Genomic DNA, 17,340 nt, shown 5'->3' with positions numbered 1-17,340 from the left:
TTTACAGGCGTAGAAAGTGTCAAAATTCGAAATTCGAACGTCCAGAACACCATAACCAGAAATAATATTTTTTGTGGCAAATTAGCATCTAATTTCAAATTGTAGAATGGCAATGATAATCGAGAAAATGTTTTTTTAATAATAGGTGGTGCATGTACTCTCTTTATGAAGCAAGAAAAGTGGTTGGTTTGATTATTGAATGTGATCAAAAATGTAAATTTGATTATGTTGTGATAATGAAATTCGAAAATAAATATTTTAGTGTGAGTAATATTTCCAATGAAACCTGATATTTTCATATTTTATCACTGAAATTTGAAACTGAGAGTTTTTATAATGCAATGCGATTAAAATAGATTTAAAATTGTAACACGTGTTGCAATTTTTTTTAATACTGAAATGAACATCTCAATTCTTAAGGCTAACCAATCCCCACAAAATCTTGCTTTAGAAATGAATCTTTCAGTTTATAAAAAGTACATGCTCAAACCGTTAGTTATTTCCCGGTTTCTTACCTTCACAAAGCTCGATTGGGCGCAGTCGCAGTTCCTCCTGCCGCTGGCAACCCTCCATCTTCATTGCGCAAGCGCTGGGATACATGCGCAGGTCGGACGCACACACCGGCTTTCTCTCTGCGCCGATACACTCAAACTTGCAAGTGCAACGCGGAAAATGGTCATCGCCAAGTTCGCAGGTGGCATCGTAGTCGCAGCGGATGTCCTTGCACGCCTCAGCTTCAACGCCCTTGCCCACCTCGTTGGCCCTGGCGCCGGACGTTTTGCCGCCTTTGCCAACGCGCACCACCACCATCGGTGCGTAGGTGGTGATCGGTGGTGCTCGGGTCGGTGCCACTGTCGCTGCGGAACCAAACCAAAAATGGCGTTGAGATTTCGATCAATGAAAATCAATTAAATCTCGATTAGTAATTAAAAAAGGGAAAAATGATAGACTAAAAAATGTAAATTTATTTTTCCTAAACAATTTTCTTCTGTTTAGTGGAATTTGACTATAATTTCTATGGATGAATTCAAAGGCAAGGATCTAGAGAAACTTTTAAAACATTTTAGAAACAGAGATGTTTATCTGTGAACGAAAAGGCTGTTTTACGTGGACCTCCTTTCAACAAACGACTTTCCTGGTCTACCAACCGATTTTCAAAAGAATCCCTTATTTCCAAATATCCAAAATTTGCCTTCATTTTCCAAGTTAGCCCTATAGTTCAACGATTTCCTGTCGTTTTTTTTGTTTATTCAAAAACTTCGTGCAACTGTAACAGTACTTTTTTAAATTTTATTTTTCTTCCGTCTGGACCAGGGCTGCAAATATCTTACCTAATTTTTCCGCGCACTCGCCGTAGAACTCGACCTGCAGCTCCTGCATGACGGCACAGCCAGCCCTGACCATATCGCACTCGCTGGCGTAAGTGATGCCGTCGGACGCACACACCGGTTCTGCGCCGCTGATCGGACATGCACTGGGACACACACATTCGCCTGCCTCGCAAACCGCTCCAAACTTGCACTTAACCTCAAGGCACGCGTCTGAATGAATTATCGGAAGTATTAGAAATAGGATAAACACAGATACGTTTAAAATTTATTATTTGTATAGCAAGAACAAAGAATAAATTTCTCTTGCAAAATAAACTTTTCAATTAACAATAATTGCAATTTTTTAGACGCGAGTCACGACTGTCACGAGCCTGCTTTTACTATTTGTATGAAAAGCTGAGTAAAACAACGGAGAATTTCTATGAAAAGGCTTGTGCACCTGCAGCAGTCGGAATAGAGATACTGTTTGTTAAAATAAAGAGTATTTCGCCTCAGAGGATTTGAATTAAAAACGAGCGTACCACAGTCTCCTTTGTGTGCGACCAAGATCATTTTCTGCACTTTGCACGCGTGATTGCGCAGCGCACACTCGGAGCGGTATGTTTTCCCGTCGCTGCCGCAAACCGCTGAGGAGACCTGCAACATTATTTGTCAGATGGAAGATTAAAAATCTTCTATACTGGGAAACTTGCATAAAAAATAATACAATATTTCATAAGAATATGTTTCTGGAAATTTTAATTTCGTAGAAGTCTTAACTGATAATTCACAACCCTTTTTGGTTTAAAACTATTTTTAATTTGGTCCTGCCACGTTATTATTATAGCACAATTCTGAACTTTAACAGTAAATATTTAAAAAAAAAAAAAATAAACCGCGTATTTTCCCCACACGGTCACATTTCCATATCCATATTTAAAAAAAAATATTAACATTTTTTTATTATTTTTGAGGAAATCAATGAGAAAAATGTTATGTAAGATTGAGGTACTGGTTGCAAAAAAAGTGAAAAATAAACCAAAATATGAATATCTATATAGATCGCCCCCGTTAAAATATTTTTTAAAAAACACCCTTTTCATAAAACTCTATTGAAAGTGAACACTAAAAATTGAAAAGATTTTTGCCTCTCATTAACTCTGATCCGAGTATTCGAGTCCATTCGAACGAGGAGTGATTTTCAACAAACTGCGCGTATTAAAAAAGAGTCCTCTTTGAAACACTCGCAAAATAGAGCAGAAAGCATTGGCGGGGGCGGAGCAACACGCGCCGGGCGTCTATACAACTTTTAACGAACCACAAGCATACAAAAAGCAGGAATAAAAGTTTGCGTCAAGGCAAAGGAAGAAAAGCTTGAATGCAGCAATTTTTCTTCGGGGAAAACCACGAACTCTGAGCGCACTGTCAGCAAGCGCTGTTTGCGGTTGTCCACGCGGTGCCGCTGCTCTCTGGCACCCGAAATTTTTGCCAGCTCGTCCGTGCGTTGAAAAGGCAAATACGGGTCTCGCCCTCGCACACAGGACGACCCTCTGCTAAGGCCGCTAAGGGTGTAACAAGCACGCTCCAACCCCCTCCGGCATCCGACGGGAATCGGTCCACAGTTGCAATATATGGAATGGCGTGAATCGACATCGCAATAGATGAGGAATGCCAAGTTTTTTCACTACAATAAAAAATCTAAAGAAAATAGGCACAATTTAAAATTCTTAACGTGTTAATAAAAAACTGGCATAATAAAATTTTCAAAATTTCTTTCAGAGCAGCTGCCGGATAGTGTGAAAGGAAAAATATGGAATAGTTTCAATTTCACAATTTTTTGTCTCTGAGATTATATGGAAATGAGCTCTCCTGAATTTAATTAAACTAACTGATAAAAAATACCTTTTGCTCTTTATTGAAACGTTTCGTACTATACAAATAACGATTTATAATTAAAATTGTTTATTCAAGAACTTACAATTGGTATTTCAAGAAAGACCATGGAAAATATTTGTCTTATATACAGCTTGAACCTGATTTAAAAAGCCAACTCTCAAATCTCGCGGCAGACGCGTGGGCAGAGTGGTCCAATTTGAAATTCTCTTCTGTAATTCAACACAAGAATCCGCGAACAAAGCTGTGCGGCCTCCAAGAGGAAAAAGCAAAGCCTCTTGTGTAAACACGCTCGTCGGAAAGTTGGCGCAAAAACTAATTTCCCAAAAAGTGGCAGCGAGCGCGTGTTTGCTTTAATAAGAGCAGCACGGCGAGCCGCCACTACACGATTGACTTGCAAATTCATCCGGATTTTCGTCTCTCGCGCTTGCTCGTTGTTTGCGAAATATGCTTTTTCCCCTCGGCCGGACACAAAAGCTCACGCCAGGGCGGGAATTAATTTGCATCCCTTGAGGCGTCATCTCCGTCCATGCAGCTTTGAAAGAGGAAACAAAAGATGCTCACAGCGATGTACACAATGGATTGTCCGGATATTGTTGAATAGGTTCTTCGCTCCCATGGTCAGATTGGTGGGAATGAAAAATTAATTTTTAATTTTGATATAGGCAAAATTTCAGCTTGGTATTGGCTTATCTCTTATGGAAACACTGAACGTGTCTGAATAAAAATTGGGTGTGAATTTCAGATTTGGGACTTAGTAGAAACAATTTTATACCACGTTGAAGAACGTTAAAAATCAATATGAAACTGTTGTTTCAGCTCTTTTCTGTTTTACTCCAAAAAAATACTCCAGCTTCAATTTTAACAAACGTGTGAAACATCTTATTTAAACAGAGACCTTTTATGTTTTTCCCTCATGCCGTGAAAAAAAGCAAATTTATATTTAAATTCCCGAGAGAAGGGAGTCTCTCTTTCTCTCTGTTCTCGCACTTCTTTTTGAGCTGCGGACTCTTTTTGTTTGCCCTCTCGCTTCGGCAAGCAATAAAACTCACTCGGCCTAGCTTTTTATATCAAGGCAGCTGGAGACAAAGACCCTCTGTGGGACCTTTGCTGCAGAACATGCGCCCCGACACGCAGCCACGATTTTGTTTTGAGCCGCTCCGCGGTAAACACGACTACAAAAGTGCACCGATCGGTGGTGGCGGCGGAACCATCCGCACACTTTGATGGCACATATCGAAAAAAAGAGACATCGCCGTTTTGAGAGGAAAAACAAGCGAGGATTGATGATGTTTTCTGTCATCACATTGTTTTCGCTGTTCATGTGAACGCAAAATGACTTTGGTGCTAGAATTCATAACTGCAATAACTGTATTTCTTCGAAGGAATTCTTGTTATTTTCTATTTTTTTTATTTAACACCATGATTAAAAATGCAAAATTTCTTACAGGAAAAAATTGTTAGAGGTTTCAAACTGTAACAATTTCTTGAACAGTGGGCAGATTTCAAAACATTTTAAATTTTTGGAAACTGCTCAGCGATACTTGAATGATTTGCAATTTTAGTACTGTTGCTAAAATTGTTTCCAAGATATTCCGACATTAGTGTTTTGCAAAAATCGCGCGCAGAAATGGAACGGCTAGAAGATTTTTTTAATCAAGCTGTATTTTGGCCGATTCAAAAGTTTTTGCAAGTAGCAAAACGTACTTAAAAATACGCGTCATTTTAAAAAAAACGGCTTCTCCGGGAAATGGGGAAGAGGGAAATTGATTTCAGATTATTTTTCAAGCTTTTTGCTCTAGCGCTCTAAGCCGTTGAATTGTAATGTCAAACTCTTACACCTTTTGTGGTGTATCCAAATACAGTATATACCGGTATTTGATATATATATATAAAATCTGCTACAATCTGAAAAGCACACATGAAATCGGATTCTAGTCAACTTACATCTGCCGGGCAGCCGTGGGGACAGACGCACTTGGAGTTCCCATTGCCGTCGCTCTCGCACAAGGCGTAAAAATCGCACTGCTTTCCCTCACAACCGTCTGCGAACAAGAAGAACACGAGGCTGAAAAGCAATATATTTTCCCGCATTTGGAAGGAAAAATACTGCGAGCTGCCGGGGTTTAATTACATGTGGCGCGGCGTGCATTGAATTAGAACGCTGCTTTCGCTCGCTCTCACTCTCATCAGGTGCTATTCTGAATTCATACGCGGAGACTAAATTACGCGCCGGTTCCCACGGGAGCTGCGGCGGAAAACCCGCCGCCGCCACACTCGGCTTTGTTGTTCGGGCCGGTGCGCAGACGAGAGTTGTTTGACGGCATTACTCATTCATAATTGCGGCTAATGCCAACGCAAAGAGTTTCTCGCTCGCCTGCCCAAAACCCACCGACTTGGACAAACAACAATCTGCTGCTCTCGGTCCAGAAAATATTTGAGCAGCCAAGCAACGACTCGGAACACATAAGTTTCTTTTCAACAAACACTAGAGGCAGGTTGAAAGCAAAATGCCATAAGAACCGAGAATAACACAAAAAAGACCCATGCAAGATTTATACAGGATTTTGTGCAAACAATTTTCAGCCTCATTTGTGGCTTAATGCGATTTATTTGTATCTTTAATGCTTTTCCTGTTCGAAATAAAATATGACCATGTATTTTGTAAAACTATTCAGTGGAGTGTACTATACTTGTCAGAATGTTTCTCCTGTGATTTGATATTATTAAGCATGTAATCTAGGTTAGAAAATTTGACTCATTTTGATGAGAATTGCCCTAGTAAATTTAAGAAAAAAAAAACGTAGAAATTATAATGGAATCTTCTGATTTTTTATCTACAGGACAAAAATTCAAATTAATTTGCATTAATGACTACACATCAAATTGTTAGTTTGAATAATTATCTAAAAGAATGTGCATGAATGAGATTAAATTTTAGGATAATCTAAAAACTTAACGGGTTGTCTTGTTTTGATCTCTCTCGTTGTGCAAATTATAAGGTAAATTTACCTTCTAGCGAAATAAATCCAGGTTTTCCATTAGGAGACATTGCTCACCGCTTAACCAGCATATAATCTTTTGGGCCGATTATCTCATAAATTTATACAGCAACCTGGGAAAATTATGGAACATTCCCCATTTTCCAGTGCACGCATTTTTAGATGAAGGTTAAAATTATCTTGCAGTGCGTATTCACTTTAATATTAGAAATGAAATATAATTTGGCAATTTTCTGCTTCGAAATATTCTGACCCTGATAAAAATTGCATTTTTTACAAATCATTGCAGCTTAAATAAAGATTTTGATTTATTAACTAAAAATAGGTTTGTACTCACTGCAGAGACCGTCGTAGAGGAGCGTGATTTCCTTCTTGAGGATGCACGATTCGAGCCGAAGCTTGCACTCGTTATCGTACGAAAAACCGTCCGATCCGCAGACAGGCGAAAACTCTGCTGAGCAAGTTGGACACTCGCACGTAGGCAAACCGTCGGCCTTTTCCACGCACTGCGCTCCGTAGGGACACACGTGACGACTGCACGGACCTGCTGAACCTGACGGCAACGGTGCACGGATCAGATTTTTTAGGAGTTTAAAGATGACAGGCATGAAAATGGATATTGGAATAGTTGGTGACAATTGAATGAAGAATTCATGGCATGTTTTCATGTTAGCCTACACGGAAAACGAGAGAATTAATTAACAAAATTTGTGCAGAGGCAGAGCTTTTGTCGAGTTAATAAAGCTATCAATATCAATGAAAGTGAAATTAAATAAATTAAAATCAATTTATCAAAACATGGGAGGCCTAATTTAATGCCTCAATTGTTGAAGTTTGACAAAATCAGCCAAATTTATACTGCATTTAGGTCAAATATACTCAAATATAAATTCTCATATCATCATTTTTATGGACACACTTTAAATGCAAATGACGGTAACACGCACCTGCCGAGAGAGGAAACGCAAAGAAAAAAGCTTTTCATTAGAATTTTTCCACTTTAAATTCAGTTAATTGCTTTATTTTTATACTAACTTAAATATTATGTGTCTATGTCTATCTAGAGTCCTTGTAAGGACTCTATGTCTATCGAGCCCATGTTAAACCAAAAACTATAATTTCTGAAGTTGTATAAAAAATGGAACAATATTTCAAGAGCGAAATACTGAAGATTTTATGGCAACAATCCAAAGTTGAAAGCTTTTTGACAGTAAGTTTGCCAAATGGTTCAATATAAGTCAGCTTCAAAACATAATTTATGACATTGAAATGTTATTGATCACTACAAGGCATGTTATCAAAAGTAAACATAACTATTTTCTATCGACTTAAAGGAAAATGAAATATTTGTTTTAAAAAAGGCGTAAAAGATGCCTGCTAGACATTCGGAAGGCCATAAATTTTATCTTGTGCTAGCTGCAAAACTGCAAATGTGTGCTCCACTGGGAGCATTTGTGTTGCAAGCCGTTTTTTCGCCTTTGTTCCGTCTGGAGGCAATTAAACGCGCGGCGGGCGCCAGCCAAAGCGAAAGCAGCGAAGACGCCGTGTATGCACATGGGCATGCACGCTCTCACACAGAGCAGCAGCAGCGGAAAGCAAAAGCAGCTGCGTCAGTGCGGAGTAATTATTCATGAATTAATTTATTATTAACAATCAGGCTAGCAGGTTTAGTTTTGCTGTTGGAGGCAGCGCCTTTGCATAATTAACAGCCGGCATTCTATTCTCTGCGGAGGAAAGCTGAGAGGGAGGCAGGGTGGGAGGGAGGGAGGGAGGGGTGGCTCGCAACTTGGGTCAAAGGCAACAGACTCGTGTCTGCCAAAAGAAGAAACCTTCTGCCACTGTTGCTGCCTGTTAATTACTTGGCAAAAGCAGCAGCAGCGGCAACCGCCTGCGCCCTGCACTCCTGCTTGACTCCTTGGACTTAATTTAATTCGAAATTAATAAATTAATGATGTGTCTCCTGATAATTAGTTTCTATTCCAAGAAACAGATACAACACTCAATTTATGGTAATATTTCTTGTGACTGTAATTGTTTTATCATGAATAAACAAAGAATTTAAGAAAAAATTACAAAATAAAATAAAATTTTAACCTTTGAAGTTCTTGCAAAACTTGAGTTTGAATCGGGAAGAATTACTTCAATGCCATTTTATAAATAAAGTTGAATGAAATTAGGGAGTGAATTACCGCAAGCTCCGGCATGTGCGACGGCAACCCTCCTCTTGGCGATGCAGGCGGACCGTTTGAGCAGGCAGACTGAGTCGTAGGTGCGGCCGTCGTCGCCGCAGGTGGGACGAAGCACGGGCTCACACTCGCCGGGACACTCGCACTTTGCGATGCCAAACTTGTTGATGGCGCACTCCTGGCCCGGCGAGCAACGGATGCCGGCGCATGGATTTACGCCGCTCGAACACTCACCGCGGTAGATGATATTCAATTTCTGCAACAAGATTGAGGGGGTTTCTTTAAAAATTTCAATTTTTTAATGAACCAGGAGACACTATTTTTTGTAATGGTTATGAATTTTCAAATGAAAAATTTGACTGTCAAAGTCAAGAAATAATATTACAATTTAAATATTCACTGATTGTGAGACTAGATTAGACATCATGTTACAAAGACAATTACATGTAAAAGTTTGTTCGATTCACCAGTCATTTGCATTTTCTAAATAAAAATTAAACATCTTATTGCACCGATTTCATTTTTTGATAATGAATAATACAAAATAAGTCAGAATATTCTCAAAATACTATACCAAAAAATTAATAAAGATATAACAAAACTGAGCATTTACAAACAAACTAAAATATTAAAAACTAGTGGTCTCAGCCGCGAGATTAAAGGCGGTGACTGGTGAATTTTTTGTCCAGCGGCCGAAATTTTTTTTCTCCTGCACTTAATAATTTTGGACCATTTTTCACTGGAGGCTGGCGCAGCTTAACCAAATTCATGGTGGCTGCCCATTTTGACTTAAATAAAGTTTTACAATCAATTTTGTCAATTATTCGGCTACAGAGGATGTCTAAAAAATATATAAATTAACTTCTTGCACTTCTTCGCTGCTATTGCCTCCACGAGCTAAATTGAGCTTATAATAAGAACTTGAATTTGATTAAAATATTCTTGTTCTAGGTTTCAAGAATTTTTAAAATTAAATAATTCGCAAACTAATTTCAGTTTCTTAGAAAAAAAAAAATAAATCGAAACTGTAAAATTTGCAAGTCTTATGGTGTGTCTAATGGAACTTTTTAACCGAGTTAAGGGCTTTTAAAGTCCGCTTTCGCCTGGCCACGATCGTTGCAATATTACTAACCTTTTGATTACGGCACGCCTGCTGCCGCAGGGAGCACTCGTTAACGTAGGTTTTTCCGTCGGATCCACACACGGGCATGAAGTCGGAGGAGCACGTCTCGCCGCACCGGCACACGGGGTTGCGCTCCTCGTCCAGTTGGCACTCCTCGGGCGACGGACACAGCAGGCCCGCGCACGGATCTGCAATCCCAGCGTCCCAAAAGGCATAAATTTCCACTCTACAATTTCCCAGCGACCTTTTATGCGCGCTCAGCTCACCGAGCAGCCCCACCGTTTCGTTTGGTTCCGCTCGGCCGGAAATGAAGCCGGGGATTTCGAGCTTTTCATTTTCGCACATGTATAAATCACAATTTGGGAAACCAAAGCTCCGATAACGCTCCTGTGGGGCATCATGTTTTGCCTCTTTTCGAATAAAAAGGTTTAGCCACAGCGGTAATCTGAAAAATTCGACCCTAATGAAAAATAATCGTTTTTTCCTGCCGAAAGAATTATTTTTTTTCTACCGATGTGAAAATTGCACCAGACAAAATTTCAAAACTGGATGAGACGTTTTGATTTTGGGTTGGCTTTCTACGTTTTTGTTTATGACGAAACTATTGAATTTCATGTAGCCTTTCCTGATGTAAACGACGTACAGTGGTGGAAAGTTTAAATGTTTTTACAAATTTAAGAAAATGAACCAATAAAAATCAATTTTTTGCTCGTATTCGCCTGAAATTTGGTTTGTAGTCACTGTTCAATGAGAAAATCAATTAGTGGGCCAATTTTTAAGCGCCGGGAAAAGTTAGAAATTTCCCAGAAGGGCAACTTCCGAGCTCCTCAAGTTTTTAATTTCCAAAATAAAAATTATTAGTTTGCATTGAATCATGTAAATGATTTTATTTAAAATTTTTTCAATGAAAAAGATTAAACTACATGACCTGGAAATCAATTAAAAACGTTTAGCTCAAAGCATAAAAGAGCTATAACCTGCTATTTTTGATTGATTCAAAATGCTCTAATTTTGCATTCCAAAAAATAAGATTTTTTTATAATTTTTACATATATTTACGATTTGAAAGCAGCCCGCATACATTTTTTTAGTTTGTTAACCTAAATATAATGCCGTTTCTTCCCGTTCTTCATCAACAATCGTTATCTTCCTTTTTAGCGTCGTCTAAAAAGTTTGAACGCCAAAAGTTTCGAACTGCTTGAGGTGCGATTGCGAGTCCTTTTATTGCTGCTCCTTCGTTTCAATTAGCGTGTTTAGCGAGAATTTAGCGGCGGCCGTTTTTGGTCGGCTGTTTAGCACCCGTTCGAGGCCGGAGTGCGGTTTCCCTTTGTCCGCCGCGGACGGCCGTAAAAACGGGGCCGCCCGCTCGCGCGTTTTAACAGAGTCGGCGTCGTAAAAGCACTCTCCGCCGATTTTACATTTAAAAGTAGTCTCGTGAGGGTGCGCCGAAGTGCCTTAAAGTCCTGACAATAAAACTAATGGTGCTCGCAAAATTAAATTTATTCTCCTTGATGCCTCGCCTGCTGCCGACTTTCTCAGGGGGGTCGATATAAAAAGCCGAAAATTACCTGTCTTTCGCAACGCAAGTGTGGTTAACGAGCTCTGGGAAGTCGGTGAATATTGAAAATTTTTAATTAATTTACTTGTTCGTTTGAGCTGACAATGAGTTTGATTGATAGGTAGGAATAATGTAGTTTTAGTTGATTATCATCGGTGTCTTACACACAATAATCTGTTTGAGGATAATAATCAGAAAATAATAAGTTTTCAAACATTGAATTTTTTATTTATTTTGCACCGAACCGCAGATTTTCCTGTATGAATGCTCGTTTATTTCCACTTAAATTGACTAATCATTGATTTCTGCAGTTAGCCTGGGAAAAAAATAATATGTTTTTTAACATTTTTAATTTTTTGTTCACAAAGCCGCTTTAAAAAAACACGTCCCCAGAATATCTGCCATCAATGAAGAGGGTGAATTCACGGGAATTTCCAAATAGTTACGTTGTACACCTGGGTAAAATATAAAGGTAAGCGTGAAACGTGCTGAAAACCGTGGTAATATCGATGAAGTGACGATTTCACTTGTATTTTTTAGGTAAAAAGTCATCAATTCATCGGAAAATTTCGAGGAAATAAGCGAAAAATAATCCGTATCATAGAGATAAAACGCAATCGATATTCGGTGGATAAAGACAACAAATTCTACAAACGGGGAAAAGATTAATAAAAAAATGTTAGGTATAGAAGCCATAAGAATAACTCTACAAGAATTCCATTTTTTTTTATTTTTTTGAATTTATTTTTTTATTTAAATAATGAATAATTCGGTATAGTGTCAAACTTGACTATTTTTCCGTGATAACCCCTGTGATTTAATAAGTACTTCAAAGAAAAAATTGTTAAATATATATTCATAGCTGATAGCATTTGATATCTTTCCCCTTTGTGTTATGATTCCTCTCACGCAAACCATTACGAATACAAATTTATGACCATCCTCACTTAGAATTTAAAAGCAACAATTTTATGCAATGCCCATATTTCAAGCATACAAAAATCCTTGATGTGTCTGGCTCTATGAAGAGTTTGAAGCGATCAATTCTCCAAGAAGTTGACAGTCCTCTCTTACGACGAGGAAGGAAGCACGAGTTTCGGTTTGTTCTTTGTAACGGCGCAAAATAAATATTATCATGTGTCACGCGTTGTGACAAATGCCACGCAAACAAGGCCTTTTATTTATTCGCAATTGTTGCGTGTTAGTCGCGAGAGTAGGGCGTGGCCGACGAAAAGAGTTTTTTTTAATCGCACGTGAATTGCGTCGGAAATTAAAAGCAGCTGCGAGGAGAGAAACTCACGGCGAAATAAATTAAAACAGAGAGCAAATAAATTAAATGCAGAGATTTCCTCTTTTCCAAGGGGGACGAAATAATTTATCGGATTTCACGGCGGCGACGGTGAAACGACAGCGCTCGGCGTTTAAACGAGCCAATGATTTACTCAGGCGGAGGGTGGGCCACATTTTTCCAGCTCGGAGTCATTCCGAATTTCATCGAGCCGTTTGCATAATTCATTGTGCCGAGATTTTCGTTGTAAACAGCAGAAAAACACGGTCGAGCGATATTCAATCAGAAGCGCCTGCGGGCCGCACGTGCCCGCCGCCCGCACAACGATGCCGACGCGCGGGTTGCATATGCACGAGAGCGGCAGGCGCCCGCGCTGTTTACATTCGGAATTAACGACCGCGGGGCACGCGAGACCGGTTTTTGCCACCGCGAGACAGCCTCTCCTTGCCTTTTTCTCGACTCATTTCCGACCTGAAAATTTCCCGATCGATTTTCCAGAAAGTTTCTACACAGCTAGGAGAAGTTTTGTTATTTCTGAAGCTCTTCGCATTACATAAAAATATTGGTTTTTATATGACACTGCATATTGTTCGAAAAATATACTTGGAACAACACTTTTAGGAAATTAAAAATTGGAAAAATAGATCAGGTTGATGTGAAAAACATGAAATATTTTCATCTTAAAAAAGGTTTTAAGTTATTGAAACAATGTTAACCGAAACTTAAATTTTCCAATTAAAATTGCATTGCATTTGTCTCAGAAAAATGTTTTTTCAAAGATTTCACAACGCTATTTTCAAATGTTTTTTCACTAGTTCTCCCATATTTTGATTTTTAGATTGCTTGTATTGGAATTAACTGTTCAGTCCGTAAAGTAAACAAACAAGCCGATTCCAGTGGGAAAATAAACATACTCCTCTCAGCCACAGTTAATTACTCAAAACAAGCCATCAAGCTAAAACAACACGCTACAAAAATGACCGGCAATCACGCGAATTCAGCGCGAATCGGTGCTTTACAACCTCGAAGTCGTTCGCAGGTTCCACAGCTAATCCAAGACATCTGATTACAATGTGTATACAAATTAAACAGTTTCTTTTTTTAAATTGTGGCCCATATGGAAAAATCCAATCATAATTGAAACTTTTATACTTTTTGTATATTTTGGCGTTAAATGAAAAATCTGGATACATTTTTTACAAAATATACCAAGTTCTTTGTGAAATCAGTGTTTTATTTAAAAATAAATAAATAGGGTTGTGAAATTTGGACAGTTTTTCAGACCAAAACATTTTTTAACTTTTGAAGAGCGATTTAATGGTATATATTTAATCATTATCTAACCCTAAAAGAGGATAATATTCCAGGTAAGATAAAGTAGCAAAAAGATCTACTTATTCAACTAATTCTAATTTAATTTTTCAAGTGAAAAACATTTCCGCTTTCCAAATAATACAAAAATCCTTTCTTAAATAGGTTTAACACGATAAAATTTAAATAAATCCAAATTGACCTAAAATCTATGTCACAAGAATCGGTTAAGTTTTGTATCAAAAGATTGTGAGGAAATATGAACAAAATATGGTCTGAACTGAAACTCACAGCCCTATAAATAAATCACTGATTCTAGTAGGGGCGATTTTTCTCTCCCAAATTGTGACACATACGATTGCGTGAGACGATTGCATTTGCATCGCCTAACAATAGAAATATATTAGCTCGAAAAGTTTTCACGAGGGGTTGATACCCGAAGAAGTAGAGTGGCGGGAGAGGGGAGGCGACAGGGGGTTGGTCAAGGGGTGGGGGAGGCGTGCCTTCGGGCGGTAGACGAAAACAACAACAAAGAATGAGAAAGACGTGTACTCACCGCACTTTCCGTGGTAGCGGACGGTGATGTCGGCGTCGCGGGTGCAGGCGGCCCTGCGCAGCTGGCACAGGTTGGCGTAGTCGACGCCGTTGGAGCCGCAAACGGGCCGCGAGCCGACGTGGTCGCCGTACGAGGGGCACTTGTCGGGGCACTCGCAGCTGGCCGAGCGGCCGTCGGCGCTCACCACGCACTTGGCGCCCGGCGGACACTGCTTCTGGCCGCACGGGTCCGGCGTGTCTGCGGGAAAGACGTAGCATGAGGAGGCCGCGTGTAACAACGCCGCCGCCGCGACCATCGCCGCCAGCAAACGCATGCTGTCTGCTCTGCGGCGGCCGTGCCGTGCGGCGGGCCGACCGGGCTCGCCCGGCCGCCCTCCCGGCCATCGATCCCTCCCTTCCCCTCCCGCCCCCGCCGCGCTACTCAACAGATACACACGTATAGGTCGGCCGGTGCTCACTACCCGCGCGATTTATTGCGCTCGTGGGGATGTGAAAAACGGTCCTTATCCTTGAAAAATATAATTCATGGATTTATTCAGGTTTTGAATTTAAAACATTTTTTATTTAATATTAAATAAGAAAGGGACAGGAGACGAGCACCCTGGTTGTTCGAGTAGCCTGCATTACACTAATATTTCATTGGCTAGTAAAGTTGTCAGGTTAGGAAGGGCGAGATGACCTTTTAACTCTCCCCTCCTCTATCTCCCTCTCCGTCTCTCCCCTCTCTCTTGCAGCGGCCATATGCACAACTTCCCCACCTTCATCATTCTGACAACTTTACTGCCCTCTCTTTAACAGCATGGAAGTCGCTGCATTCTCTCCCTACTGCTGCAATGCTTATGCGATATCAGCCAATCAGGACACAAGAAGCTCCCCTGCATTGTACAAATGACTGCTTTTGGTAAAAAACAAACAAATCAATCAGCAGAATAAAAACATCTCATCTGAACCACTATTGAGTTTGACAATTTAACACATCCCCAGTTCCTGACCGCCGCCGCATCAGAGGAATTATTACTTTTTTCGTACTTCCGATATGTGCGACGGGCGTCCATCGGGAATTTTCCAACTCGACGCTTTAGGGTATTAAATTCTGGCCCAATTAGGAAATTCTATCGGCTCTGCTCCGTCGAACCTTGCATGTTGAAAGTTAGCATTTATTTCTGCCGGGAGTGTGCGTTCGCTATTTTTCCTTTCCAATTTTTCTCTACCCCGCCACAGGGCTCGCCACATTTTGCATTTGTTGTACGATAAGAATATATAATCGGTGTAAAAATTCAAGCAAAAGACATTGCTTGAGAAAAAAAATAAAAAAATATCAGAAATAAAAGAGTTCATAATAGAGATATTCTCCTTTAGAAAACTTTAGTAGATAAAAATCACAAGTAATGGCTGCGATCTTTGGAAAAGAAGCAGATTTTACTGATCTCTCGGGCGTCTGGCCCAAAGCAATTTGGAAAATTGACGGGAAACTACGAAGCGTGCTGTGTCTTCTCTCTTTTTCCGTCGAAACGAACACCGGGAAAATATATCAAGAGGGTAGAAAAAATATTGTCCGAGACGCCGGGGGCGTGTGTGTGTATCGAAAAAGAAATAAATTCGGCCGATACGCGTCGAGCTCCCAAGCGCGAGAGAGGGTCCTTGTGCTAATCAGATCTGAGCTGCAGCAACGACGGCGACAAATTCACGTCACTTTCGTCTCTTTTCTACCTGCAAGAAAATGTAGGGGATTTCTGGCATTTCTGGCACATTAATATAACAAAAATGAACGATTGTATATTGATGAAAAGGTCTGGAAATGAGCTAGATCATGCTAGATATATTTTTCTTTTTTCGGGGGAGGAAATAAGATTGTTATCAATAGTACCACAAAATCGCTTCCCGTGTATAGTATCGGATCTATATACTTTTTCCTTTTTAGCTAAATGTAGAATCGCTTATTAGACACGGCAGTGTAAGAGTTACTGAAGAAAATTTATTTCTTCAATTCCTGCATTAATTCGCTCTGGATTGGAAACAGGACTGTTTAATATTCGCTACATAAAGGTTATGCATATCTCTACAATGTGCATTAACGAAAGCAGGACCTAGTATGTAACAGTTAATTTTCAGAATTTGTCTAATTTCTCGACATATTAAACGGTTTGACAATGATATTTTTCACTAATTTTCGATTCCTCTCGTTGCGTTCTATCCTACGGTTTGCGAAAAATTATTTTCTAGGGAAATAAATCCTGATTTTAAATAGGGAGACTGTTTGTTCGCTGCTCGATTAGCAGCAAACTTTGGAGCTGATTTTCGCGCAAATTTAAACGGCAACCTGGGAAGGAGTAAGCTCTTTTCCATTTCTTAGAGACTATTTCATGTAAAGGTAAAAAAAGTTTTCTCAATTTTTCTGTTCAGCTTTAGTGGAACATTGAAGGACTTCCTAACTACGCCCGCAAATCCAGCATTATTAGGGGAATAATAATCACCAAATGACTGTTTTGTTGATGCTTCAATGCGAAAATCAAGTCTCAACAATTTTGTGCGCAAAAACAGCATTCTTTTATATTTATTCGGATTTTATTTTCTTGTTGGCAGAAGAGCTTGAGTTCGTTCGTTTTTGTCCACAGAGAAAAAATAGCGGTAATCAGGTTTAGACGTCGACAAATCCACGTCATTTCTCGCGCCTTGCGACTCGAGCTGCGAACAAAAAGCGGGATTTCTGCGGCCTGACAGCGCTCAGCTCTCTTACTTTTCTGCTTGCCTCCGCGCGCAGCTGCTGGCGTAACAAAGAAATAAGGAGCGGGCCTAATTGGAGGTGTTTCTTGTCGCAAAAGGGGTATTTTCATTAGCAGCAAATGGAGCGCCAGCCGTGGAATTCGGCAATTACTTTTAATTTAGAGGCCGTAAAAGTCTCGTTCGCGCAAAACCACCTTTATTACGCCCACTCTCTTCTCTCCTGGCCGAGTCTCTGCGTCTTTTTCGTCGAGGATCGAAAAAGTGTGTCGCAAGAGACCGCCGCACGAAATGCAGCCATTTTTCTTCCTGCCCTTTACTTCACCGATATTAGAAATATCCATTAGTTTAATCTAAAGGACTTTTGTTTGAGTCCGGAACTCTCTCTTTCCT

The 17,340-nt window shown here is 39.8% G+C and overlaps 1 protein-coding gene across 5 annotated transcripts in view; it reads right to left on the bottom strand.

The window, feature by feature from the left end:
* The window catches only part of LOC135945515 (agrin-like), a 106,746-nt gene that overhangs the window by 11,605 nt on the left and 77,801 nt on the right, over positions 1-17,340 (bottom strand). For 4 of the 5 annotated variants that reach the window (XM_065493255.1, XM_065493256.1, XM_065493258.1 and 1 more), the window contains exons 5-12: positions 14,228-14,464; positions 9,524-9,702; positions 8,395-8,647; positions 6,543-6,758; positions 5,151-5,248; positions 1,853-1,967; positions 1,332-1,541; positions 516-857 (exon numbers count right to left, since the gene is read on the bottom strand). In XM_065493255.1, the coding sequence (XP_065349327.1) occupies positions 516-857; positions 1,332-1,541; positions 1,853-1,967; positions 5,151-5,248; positions 6,543-6,758; positions 8,395-8,647; positions 9,524-9,702; positions 14,228-14,464 (1,650 nt within the window). The remainder of the gene's footprint in view (positions 1-515; positions 858-1,331; positions 1,542-1,852; positions 1,968-5,150; positions 5,249-6,542; positions 6,759-8,394; positions 8,648-9,523; positions 9,703-14,227; positions 14,465-17,340) is intronic. The other variant, XM_065493257.1, reaches the window with a different exon arrangement.

The sequence above is a fragment of the Cloeon dipterum genome, chromosome X, assembly GCF_949628265.1.
Source record: "Cloeon dipterum chromosome X, ieCloDipt1.1, whole genome shotgun sequence".
In the NCBI taxonomy this organism is placed as follows: domain Eukaryota; kingdom Metazoa; phylum Arthropoda; class Insecta; order Ephemeroptera; family Baetidae; genus Cloeon; species Cloeon dipterum.
The sequence above is the reverse complement of the archived record's forward strand: the minus strand, read 5'-3'. Positions and strand labels throughout refer to the sequence as shown.